The 13302-nt window shown below is 40.4% G+C and overlaps 1 protein-coding gene across 1 annotated transcript; it reads right to left on the bottom strand.

The window, feature by feature from the left end:
• Positions 1–5979: 5979 nt before the first annotated feature.
• On the bottom strand, positions 5980–13199 carry LOC118413576. Its single transcript, XM_035817103.1, has 12 exons — positions 13130–13199; positions 12757–12861; positions 12013–12138; positions 11451–11573; positions 10040–10107; positions 9403–9605; positions 9036–9118; positions 8794–8940; positions 8406–8561; positions 7469–7692; positions 6850–6963; positions 5980–6663 (listed from the first exon to the last, which is right to left on the bottom strand). The coding sequence occupies exons 1-12, from the start codon at positions 13197–13199 to the stop codon at positions 5980–5982; spliced, it is 2103 nt and encodes a 700-aa protein (XP_035672996.1).
• Positions 13200–13302: the final 103 nt, after the last annotated feature.

Genomic DNA, 13302 nt, shown 5'->3' on the forward strand with positions numbered 1-13302 from the left:
CGTAGGATCCCTACAGCGAAAAATCATTTTAAAACGTTTAAGTTAATGGTTGTTATATGAAGACAGTGATTATTTTATAAGAACGTCGATCATTCGATTAAGCTTAGTAATGCGTACTATAAAGACATTTGCAGATATAACCGGAAGTTCTGCTGCAGAACCAAGGTCAGCCCCCGGTAGGCCCATATTCAACTTTGAGCTCTACCCACATAGCAAATATCATTACAATCCCTCCATTATGGTACGCCAACCATAATCATCCGAAAACTATTTTGTATTTTGTATTACAAATTTTCAAAAATTGAAGAAAATTTTTTTTTAAATCCGGAAACACTAATGTACGGGCACAGAGACACAGACTCAAACACATCCAAAGCAATACCTTGATTTTTCATGAACATAATCATTAACGAACGTACATGTGAGTCATGACTTACTCGGGGTGGCAGCTGTTGTCAGACCTGTAGCGTGACGGATGCTACTCTGGACACCGATGACAATTTCAACCATGGCGTCCGTGTCTCCATTATCGCTGGACAATGCTATGTGGACCCGATTGTTGGCTCTAACCTTTACAACATACGGAGAGGTGATGACTGGCAGGTCCCATATGTATGCAGCATCAAGGTTGTTCGTGTCTCTGTGCTGGCAGGCTGAAATGTAATAATGGAGGATTGGGGTGTTGCGAAAGTTATATAAAGCACTTAATCATCTTTAGGTCCTAGAAACATTTCATGATTTCTTCTTTTCTGAAGGTAACGCAATGCAAGTCGACGTCAGAATCTCTCTTCAGGACAGAAACGTATTACATTGAAATGTCGGTACATGCCAGCACATGAAATAGTGACGATGAATATTGATTATTGCATTTAAGGGGCACGTTTTAGAGATGCCACAAAGTCGCAGATTCCATCTTGTAAAACCAATACTATAAAACATACCTGCACAGGTGGAGCTATCCATCAGATAGGGACTTCCGTCAGGGCAAGCGCAGTAAAATGAACGGAAGATGTTCACGCACGGCTCATTCACGTCACAACCCCCGTTGTTTTGACTGCATTCATCGATGTCTAAAAGAAAACGCTTGGCATTATTGAATAACATAGGTGACGAGTTTCCAGGATCACAGCAGTGTACAACACGAAAAGAGAAGTAACAAAATATGAATAAAACCAAATTATCAAAATTCCAAGGGAAGAGATTGAGCCAATTTAATTTCATTACATTTGAATTGTGAGTTTTTCGCCATGGAAATACCACTAGTCCTCAATATTTCTTACCGATGCAAGTTACTGTGTCTTGTCCCAACGTCAAGCCGGATGGACATGAGCAACTGTATCCATCCGCCTCATCCACACAGCCGTGGGAGCAGTCGTGGGTACCCTCTGTACATTCGTTAACAACTGTGGAATAGCAACGAAAGAAATGTTGATTTTTACAAGGTATGTAAGTTATGAAATATTGAATACGTCAAGTATGCAACGAGGGGAACAAGTGCATGTTTTGATTTTTGCTTTGCCTTGCAGTTGACTGTCTTCGCACAAGAACTTAGTACATAACATTATTGAAAATGACTCAACTTTTTTCCAACACACAAAACAACCTTTTGACGCAACACGTGTAGGAAGGAAGTTTGCAGTTACAATTGTGGTACGTTGGAAGTATTTTTTCTCTGTGTCTTGAATGACGTAGAAACGTTTTATATCAAAACAATGTTTATTACACATAAAGTTAGAACAAAAACTTACGGATTTGGTAGTGACTGAATCCTAGGAGACTAATAAATGACGAAAGAACTGCAACCTTGTAATTCATGGAAATATGGCAAATGCCGAGCGCACGTTTGTAGTCAACAGACCGACATGTACCGGGGGGAACACGGGCGGTTCCCTGAAGACACGCCAGGAGACAGGCCTCCTCCGTTATCCCGTGGATTATGTCATCATCGAAACCGCTGACGGCCATATCGTGAAAAATAAGAATCGGTCGAATGGATAAACTGTAGAAAAATATACAATGTTATTATCTATTGGATATCTGTTTAACGACATGTCCAGGAAATGTTACATGGCAGATGCCAGCGATGTTGGACTTCATATGGATAAGCTGTTTCACTTTTCCTTTCTGTACAATAATCACATGCTTCTAGTACTGGATAGGCAGGTTGTAGGGGCTAGACAATTTAGGGCAGATACCGATTTTAATTTCAAGACGATCCGATTCCATGTTTTGATAACTGAATCAAATAATGGCTTTTAACAATGCACGGAGGTTTAGCAAAAACACACATTTTCTATTGCAAAGCTGAGTACAACAGAGTTTTTTCTACAACATATGAATACACTGTGGTGTTGCATGTTTCAGTCCGAGAGCCATAAATGTTAGCTGGTGTATCAGTACTTCTTACAAAAAAATATCAAGAAAGATTTAAACCGAAGAATGTAGAAGAAGTATTTGTTTGTATTGTACGAATTATCGCACTTCAAAGAATACTATATGCCTAATTTATTATTGTAGTATCACAAGCAAAGCCCTCCATACTGTCTAATGCGTGAGTATTTAACATAATGTAAATAATATTACAGATATGTGTGGAAACAAACATGACTCACCTGAAAGAGCGCGTTGACAATCAAGTCCCAATATCAGCAAAGCAACAAATGGGCGAAGTGCAGCCATATTTACGCACTGTTTCCTGTCATGAAGATCTTATCTCACACAATGTACAACTCCTAATCAGACTATACTACCGCACACCTCCCTGAAATGTCCGATAGGGGAAAGAGTCCATCTATATTTACACTCCATTAGCCATTTTATGAGTGTACAATAGATCCATTTTGGCTCTATAATGGCAATGAAATGACACATCAAACGAACCAGTCCATTGTAGTGCTGTCAGAACTATCATGATTACGCTATGAATAATCGTTGTGTTGCTAAGCGTCTGTCACAACACGTTCTCTTCTATTACAATGGGCAGATGATGGGTGTGCACCATATTAATGTCGACAACAGTAACACGTGGAATGACCGTTTGTTGATTGTGTTGGTTGAAAAGCATTCTTCGTGACGTAATTTGACATAAAAGACATTGCTATGTTCGCCTTGCTGGAATGTACTTTGGCTTTAATAGAAGAATGATAGCCATGAGTGATGATAATGAATGTGGAGTGAGGGCACTTTTGTTCTTATGTCATGTGAAACTTGCTGCATAACAGCATATTCATGGAGTATGAACCTAATAGCTCGAAATACTAATATAAACAAAGCACAACTACCTGACCCTCCAACTATTATCACAACCCAGTCAAAGGTTCGTATACGCGTAGGTTATGCTGACCTAAGATAGACAAACACAAACCCACATAGACACACAGATAAAGACACACAAACACAGTAGTTTGACAACAGTTTAGTGTAGAAAGCAGAAACACTTTGATTGTAGTGAATCAATAACAGCATTGAATGTATTCTCTGCAGGCCTTTCATAACAACAATGACTTGCTACGACTGCAGTTTGGGCAATATCAGATAGATGGACCCATGCCATGATTATTCTTATAAATACATGGTAACATGAAACATCAACGCTGGCGGTTGAGTACTGTTCGTGACGATTAACAAGTTGGCAAAGTGGCAGCATTTTACCCCCATAATATAGTCAATGTTAATATGAACATAACGACTGGAATCATTTCATAAAGTCTTATGAGTCCCCAGCTTATTTATAGCTGGTTGTAGCCAGCCGGCTAGAAATGTTTGGAACAACGATCATTTCTTTTTCCAGCTCTTCTTTCGTCAATTAGACTGATTCCCATCCTCAGGTACTCAAAGTCGCCTAACCGACGTGAATTTTGTCCTCACCAGGGTAGGGAACTACCTTCCAATTTCCGTCCGCCATTCTCTCCCATGCTACTGTTGGCGTGACCCTCAGTTTAGGACGGGGGATGTGGAATCGTGAACTGGCAGGTTCGTCGGTTGAAACCATCCGAAACTGTCCATCTCGCCCCTCCCACCATCTTACCCTATCCTTGATTGGCGTCATCAGCATGTTGTTTGCCAACTCATCACCAAATGGCCTCCGGATGACGATCCACCGTTTGTCAGGCAGCCTGTACCACATGATGCTCGGTGGGTTCTTCAGCTTCGGCCTTGGTATGCGGATTGGAGACAGTGGGATTCCCTCGCCAATGGGGGTATGTTCTTTGGAACGCTCTTTGTCCAAAGCTTCCATAGCGGAGACGTTGCTGTATGGTCTGACAGGAAATCCTGGTCGCGGAATCCTCGCTGTGTTATTTTTGTCTAATGCCATGAGCGAAAGAAAGCGCAAATCAGCATCATATTCTGATTGTATGTTATTGCTCTTATCTATAGAACCTTGCCGTACTCCCTCAATAGCCGTGGTCCACATTACGTTATGCTTAACAGTGCACTTACCATCAGAACTTTAATTTTAAATCAAAGATATCTGACACAATCTAGTTTTTAGCGTGCAAAGATGGTGACACCTACTTTTTTTCTTTGTAGTCGAGTCGGGACGAAGCCGCCGAAGATTGTGTCGAGAAAAGCGACAATAAAATACATGTACACGTACACGGAGGGTGTCAGCATTAATGGGACGAGCCAAGGAGGAGTAAGGGGTGAAAAACACTTTTGTCAATGGATCAAGACGCCCTTTCGCCCTATGGCTTTTCTCATTGTGTTCTATCGATTTTTTGTTAGTCGACGTTATCGTGCTTGTTCGTTAATTTTTACCATCAACCCTGGTTCTTAAGATGTTCTGAAAATATCGGTTTCATATACAGGGCACCTGCCACCTGTTGCTATTCCAGCGGTCCGAGTGCACTGTCGATTTATTGGTAGGCAAAACTCAAACGAAAGCCATAGATAAACGCTGATGCATATACGCCCGACATAATGATAATAATCGCTGTTTGTGTAGCTATCGGACACACTTTATTTTCAGTCATTGGAGCATTTTGCATACGGTCACGCTTTCAGTTTTCTTACAAGTAAGCGGAGCCCGACGCCGTGATTTGAATAGGTGACAAAACCATGCAGTAAAAAAAGAATGAAACAGTTCATCGGTTGCAAATGTTACGCGTTAACTCAAGACCAATGAATATATATATATATATATAATAGTTTCATCAGACTGATAAATGAATCGAGTATGGAGGCTTTATGGATCAGAAAATCTACTCCGGTCATGAACCCTGAATACAAGCTTAGCCAGGCTTGCAGTCGCACTCGTCCCGCTGCAACGCCGCCCAGCGGAGATGATTACCATTACATCGTGTCATTGTTGCTATGGAAAAGATATCAGAAGAACTACCAAAATTGGCAAGTAGATAATATTAGGTTTGTGTACAAAGAATTTCATTGAAAGACATTATCCGCACATTTAACTTATATCTTGAAGTAGAGCTCATGCGCAACATTAGTAATACATGTATCACCAAAACAAATATCAATGCTCGCATAGACTTGCAAATTAGTTGAATCTCTTATGTCGTGCATTTGCACATAAACGATAGGTTAGTAAATCGCAGACATTGTCATTTAACAATAAAACAAGGCTCACTACGCTCTTCACAAATATAAACGATGAGAGTATAATGTATATACATATAGGAACATTTTGAAAAGATAGTAATTGACCTTGAATATCCTTACACATAACAACATACATGTACTTTCATGAGGGAATAGAATATTTTAAGATGTTAAACAGTAAAATGTGGCTTTAAGTCCGATAAACATCGTAAATATTAGCTAAGGAACGCACGTTATCGCTATATATTGACATCCTGAGCAAGATCAACATCCTTTTCACACGGCTAAGTGGCTTAAGTACATGACATCATGTGCATTGTGCAGGCTTACATTCTCACTTTGTAATTGTGCTTTGTATATATATTACAAACTCACAAAGTGATGTATGGCTATCTACAACTCACTGGGTCCTGATGCCCTCTACACTTCCCAGTAGTAGTAAAGCAAGAAACCAACGCAAAATATGGCAAACATGATAGGGAACACAATGCGGGCAACGGCGTCAATCCTATCCGCCACGCGCTGAATTTTCTTCTCTTCCAAGGCGTCTTCCTCTGCAGTGGCTCCGAATTCTTCTTTCGTGAAGTAGACTGATACCCAACCTCCGGTACTGATGATATACTCCCAACCTACGTGGATTTTGTCCTCACCAGGGTAGGGAACCACCTTCCACTTCCCGTCCATCTTTCTCTCCCATGCTACTGTTGGTGTGACCCTCAGTTTAGGACGGGGGATGTGGCATCGTGGATTGACAGGTTCGTCGGTTGAAACCATCCGAAACTGTCCATCTGGCCCTTCCCGCCATCTTGCCTTGATTGACGTCATCAGCATGGCGTTTGCCAAATCACCATCAAATGGCCTCCGGATGACGATCCACCGTTTGTCAGGCAGCCGGTACCACATGATGTTCGGCGGGTTTTTCAACTTGGCTCTTGGTATGCGGATTGGAGACAGTTGAATGCTATGGCCAATAGGGGTACGTTCTTTGGACGTTTCCTCTTTGCCCAACGCTTCCAAGACATTGTGGTACGGCTTGTAGGAAAATCCTGGTCGCGGAATCCTAACAGGGGGATTTTGCTCACGTTTCGCTATCTTTTTTCGTACCTATGGGTAAAAATATAATCTGTGTCAGTAACATGTTCTTATTGGTGTTAGTTTGTTTGTTTTGTAGAACGTGACTTGCGCATGCTCTAAAATGTTGTGTTCTACCAGTTAACAATGGCATTTAGCAATATCACGTTTGACAAAAATTTAGTTGCAAAATGAAAATAAATAAACAGCGATACTTACTTTTTCTTCGAGTTGAGACTGGACGAAGTGTACAATAATTGTCTCAAGAAACATGAGAATGACAACAGTCAGGCATCCGGCAAACCAGATGTCGATTGCTCTTACTTCGTTTACCTGGGAAATAAGGTGATATAGACGTTAGTATAGGTAAGTTCATGTCTTTAATATAGTTCATGTCTTTAATAGTAAAACAAGAAAGACGACAATTTAGATTTCCCTGACCATTCTATTTTTTAAAAGATAATTGATGATGGTTGTAATTGTGTAAATGTTTCCTGTCAGTTCATTAGCGCAACAGTATAATTTGGCTGGCATATGACTGGTTTCCTTAAGACATAACTCAATATATCCCTACACGCCACGTAGCCATTGATACTAGTAGGTGTGTCAAACCATCAGATCTTGACATGACAAACATTAAGTTTGTCATGTCAAGATCTGATGGTTTGACAGTTTAGACAACTTATAATGTGATTTATATATATGTCTTCATTGAATGTTCACCTATGACGATAATTCCCATTCCTAAAGATTTTACTTTCGTACAAAACGTAAAAGTACCAACACGCTAATTAAATTATGTCTATTGCAATATGTCTATAGCTTATATCGTTTATACCCAGGACACAGCGCCAACGCCACTCCCATGCACGATGATAGTTAGGAACCCCGTGATTCCCAGCGAGGCCCGCCCTGCGAGGACAGAGGTGTGTAGGGGGAGCCAGAGCTGCAGGTACGAGGCAGTCACCACAAATGCCGAGGGGAGGAACAGTCTGAAGGCATAGCTCGACAAGCGGCGGCTCATCTGAAGGCGAACTTCCACTGTGGTGTACCCGTTTGTACCTAGAAGAGGAAGTAACGATCATGTTCCTAGAGGGTAGAGCATGGTCATATCCCAAGTTATTTATTTTGTCGTGATAGAGGCATTTTTGCCTTGACCTGTCGTCCTTGTCTGAAATTTATTACAGTAATATATGACCCAAGACATCAAAAATGTCGCAGGGATTTATTAAAAAAAGGTGATGGAAGGTTATAATATAGTGAAACGTTTAATACACAATGTAGCTCGCGATCGTGGCTTAGAATGTTTGACGAAAATTAGGTATATTTGAAGGTATGATGAAGGTATGTTTATTACGTTAATGGCTATGATGAATTGAATTCCAATAAAGCTATGGTCTCCACAGACAAAGACATTCTTTCGGAAATTGAAAATAATGACAGTTACACCCATCCGTTCTATAATACCAAAATAAACACATATTCACTGTTCTATCTAGCCAATGAATTATGCATTGCAGGCTTTGGCTGCGTATCTAATATGGCCTTGTCGCATACCACTATGATTAGACTCGATCAATTCCTGTATGTATACCATGCTTCTCACTTCTGTTTCAGATGAAAACAAGACGAGCTTCAGAATACTGATTATACTTAAAGCCATGCAACAACGTCCAACTGTTCGTAAAGGGAATTATTTTACTCCTGCATGTGAAAATGATTGTCAAGTTGATGTACACATTCGACATTCGACATTGGATGGCATACATACTCACTTGTCTGGCCCTGTAGACACCCGTTCGGTTCAATTTTACACTGTCCAACTGTCTTGGTGCATTGCTGACAGTCGTCACTGAGGTGACAGTCTGGGAATCGGCGGAACAGGCATCCGTCAAGGTTGTACTTGCACTTTTGCAGGAAGAAGACACAATCTAGAAGAAAGTTCAATAGTTGGCATTTTTCATCAAACAAAGTATCTAGTATGCATACATGTGCAGTGAAGCCTTTGAATAGAGAAATTATGTTATTTGAACCCCCATCCCCCAAACTTTTTGACTGTGAAATATTCAAACTTTTTCCTTTAGATTTTGACTTCAGCAAAATTCATTATATCTAGAAGCTGACACTATAGTGCCAAACAGGAACGTTCACATATTCATTTACCTGTGGAATTGAGCTGGTATTCCTGGAAGGACGCCTGTATGTCAACTCCTGTCAGCTCGAACTGTGACACTACTCCTGTGGCGTCTGTTTTGATGGCCGCATATCTGACGTCATCTGACGCTATCAGATTCAGCCTCAGTCCGCCATCTGCAAAGACGTACATGGCTTCGTTATTCAGCATGAAGCTAAGTTGTTAATTTATATGGTTTGCAAAATCTTACTAATTTAATAATGATACTTACATGCGTGCAGTTTGATATTGCATGTCTGGGTGTCAAAGGGGTACTTGGTCAGTAATATTGGACAGGACACACGTAACATCCGCCTATGAAACAAATAAAAGGTAAATAATAAATTTTGGGGGACATTCTAAAGTCAAATGATAAGTTTTTGCTTAAGTACAATGAACTAGGAACTTCTGATAGAAAATATTCAACAACACAATCAATCAATAAATAAATTTGATCATCCATATTCAAACGTAGTAGAGGACTTTTGCTAACAATAATTCTAAAGACAAGAGAAATAAGGAGGCATTCGTAAGGGTTGAAGGTAGAACGCAACAGAAAAGCATCCTTTTAATGGAACATCATTGATGCAGATACTAACGTCATGCTGTAGACGGTGAGCCCATCGCTGTTGACCCATGCAGGAGTGTCTTCATGAACAGGCGTGACACCACGGACGGCCTTCCCGAACATCAGCGGCGGCAGCCAGATCATGGTCCTGGGGACGGGCACCCAGGTGGTCGCGATGCCCTGCAACCTCGGGTCATACCAGGTCAGCATGTACTCGATGGTAAGGGATATGTTCTACAGGAGGGGAAAGGAAAGGAACAACATTTCGTCAGAAATGTGTAGATAATGCTCTGGTATGTTATCGGACATTGTTGTGTCAAAAAGTTCTCTTGTGAAAGGGATGTCATATTTCAAATTGGCATAGAAACTAATAGCGTAGTGCCAGGCTTCCGTCGGCTTCGGAGGCGGCGGAGAGAGGACCAAAGGCCAAGTTGGTTACGTATTCCCAGGTTAGACAGCACATAGTTTTTCCTGTACATGTCTGTCTTGTACAACTTTGGCAACACTTAACTAAATTAGAATAGATACAACAACAAAAACACTGTTTTAACGCAAAAACAAGAATTTAGAATGTTAACATTTGCATATTTGCAAATTGCGAAACACCAAATGCTCTCCAACATTGCCGCATTCCAATGGTGTGATAAAGAGGCCAAGTACAAACATACTGTGTGTTCCTCTGACAGACGGCTGATCTGTCGGATGTAGACAGCTGTCGCAATATCTAGAGTTTCCTCTGGAATAGGAAAAGAGAACAGCATAATGTTCACAGTAAGATACTGATGTTATTTCGAAATGGCAAAGCCTTCGGCTGCGATGTACTAAGTGGCGATTTTTGTCGACCTGTGGACTTCAGGCATTTAAGCGATTTCATAAATAATATATGTAATATGTTTGACGATAAACTTAAAACTTAAACCATACTTATAAGAAAACCATGATCACAAACACTTACTTGTACCTTCCTCATTCGGTCTGGCAGAAGTGTCGTACCCAGGCACCACGGACTCTCCTGACTTTATACCTTCCTATTCTCCCCATGCGATGCTGCTGGTGGTTAGATTGTCACTTTCTTCCGGGTACAGAAGCCCCTGTAGTACAATGCAGTAACAACCAAAACAAACTGACTATATACTGTATCTATTAGAAAAGAAGACAGTGGTGATACATATGAATGCCTTAGAAGAGTCATAAATTCTTTAGTACCCACACATTTTAAAATCTTTTTTTTTTTTTCATTTGAATATTTTACAACTACAATGTTGGTGGCTTTTAGTTAAGTAAAGGGGAGGAACTTTGAACTTACATCGATTATCGTTTCATGTTTTGGACCTGAAAAAAAGCGATATACGAAAGTGTGAAAAGAATATTTAAGCAAGAAAACAAGACACTTGGTAACACCACTTCTTACATACATCTATCTAACAAGTCAGTACTTGCAAGTTGATTGAGATGACATAAGAGAATTGAACATATACTTTTTTAGAGTAGGGCAGGGATCGTTTCTACCTGTACAGCCAGAGTCTTCGTAACACAGCTTTGAGTCGGTGCCACGCCGTCCGCAGCCCCTCCCGCCGTACCGTGGGGCAGGGCTACTGCAGCTCCGCATCCGCGTCCGCCGACCAAGGCCACAGTCTGTACTACAGCTGGACCATGGACTCCACTCTGACCATCCTCCGTGTACTGAAAAGGCAAACCTTTTATATCAAACTGACTGTATTTAGTCCCAATGGGGCATGAATATGCAATAAACTTCATGTCATTGTTATGGTACCTCCGGTATGGGAGCTGCTGTGGTCGGTCAGGGCGTGTCTACTTTACTTTTTCTTGTCTTTTATGTGTTTAATTACTCCTTTGACATGTCACATGTCTTTGGAGGTTAGTTAACATGTATTCAGTGCCATGCAACAATCCGGCATCCAAATTATGAAACGGAACAAAATGACGTCAGGTGGTATGAAATGCCTTTTCCTGTCAGTTATACTTAATAAGACAAACGACATTGAGCTGTTTTCTTAATCATTCAACAAGCTTTAAGGAAACATAGAAATATTGTATTGAAAACAAATCAATAAGTACTTTGGCAGTTCAGTCTGTCAGTGAATAGCCTCCGGCCGGGTGGACAGGTGCACTGGTAAGACCCATCGATATTGTCACAGATATCTGAGCAGTTGCCTTTATTTGTGTCACATTCGTTGACATCTGAAATGAACAAAAACATGAAATTGAAAAAAAGAGAGGTACAATATTCACTAGGCATCTATAATATGTGACTGAACAATGCTGGGGTTATAATCATCTAAACATGTCACTGTCTAAAACATATGGCCATTGTACTTAATTTTGGTAGCCCGACGTTGGACACGGAGACGATTGTTGATGAAAGACTGCTACATATTCATTTCTTTGCTGGCTACTTATACAATACATTTGACTTGATAATTTTGTGCATAAAACTTCAATCAGAGAGACCTTTTTCATGCATTTGATGAAAATCAGAAAACATGAGGTGGTCGTAGACATCTTTCTTGTGAAGATTCGAAAACGTATAAAACCAAAAAAAGACATATCAGTTATGAGGAGATAACTTTAAATAATGGCAGACCCTGTATTATTTCTAGGTAAAATGTTTAATGCCCACCGACACAGGCCGTGTTGTCGGCTTGTGACAGCTCCCAGCCCGGCGGACACGTACAGCTGTACCCATCCAGCAGGTCAGTACATCCATGGGAACACTTGTCGATCGTTGCATTACACTCGTCAATAACTGTATTGGACGCAATGGTATTGTTACTTCAAGTTTATTTCGAACAAAACAAATTAAAAAAAGATGATTCCATGTTGACGAAGAACTGGTAAATGGATTGCAAGTACAAATTCTTTCTCCTTAGAATCCGATGGATTGATGTAACATGCAACTAATCATCCTATTGATTTATGTAATTTTTTTACTACCTCAATTTTTTACTACCGACATTTCAGGAAAAGACGCATCGTATGTTCGCATACGGCAGTGGAAATTCTAGTTGTCTCCAGGCATTCGAGTTGCTATAGGGACAAATTTTCTCTAAATGCATGTAACTTGACTTCGTAGAACAGCAGCTAATGTGCATTAGGTAAAAATAAAAACTATTATCAGAATAAAGAACAAGATAAGGTATGAAGAAGATTTAAATTATATAAATAATTACAAGATAATACAACAATTCAAGAGACTGAGTGTACTTACTTAGCTGATAGTAAATGATACCGTCAGCTGGACCAAAATCGTCGGGATTCTGCACCTTTGAGGCCAGGCCGAGTATACAATTTCCCAATGTCCTGCTCCGCCAGTACTCCACCGAGAGGTACCGATCGGTTGACATATTTCTGTTACGATTGATACATTCCATCAGACACTGTTCCTCCGTGACACTGTTCAAGACCACGTCGTTCCAGTCATCCATTGCGTAGTTGTCGAGTCTAATGAAACGTTCAAAAGGGTTGTCTCCTGGCAAAGACATACAAAAGCTTGAAGTTGTCTCTATATATCAGGACACATTCTAAACGCTGAATCTGTTTGATGAAAAACAGCTTTCCTATCAGAGATTTCATATAAGAAGATTATATTAACTTTTTTGCTTGTTTTATCATTGAACAAGCAGCCAAATAAAAACAAACGACGTGTTAAGAGTCCCTAGATTCACCGACAGATTCCTCCATTATTGCAAATGCCTCAACTGTCAATATCAATATGCAGGAACTGAGAAAGGACTTACCGGATACATAGGCGTATGTCAGGAGTGATAGCCGGAGGAACATGATGCCGATGGACCTCGTCAACTCCATATTAACGCGTTATAGACGATACCCACGGATCTTCCAAAGTGGACAATATGACACAGCGAAAACTTAACCTATCGCCAGTGACAGTTATATATATAATAATTAC

The sequence above is a fragment of the Branchiostoma floridae genome, chromosome 4 (genome assembly GCF_000003815.2).
Source record: "Branchiostoma floridae strain S238N-H82 chromosome 4, Bfl_VNyyK, whole genome shotgun sequence".
Lineage (NCBI taxonomy): Eukaryota > Metazoa > Chordata > Leptocardii > Amphioxiformes > Branchiostomatidae > Branchiostoma > Branchiostoma floridae.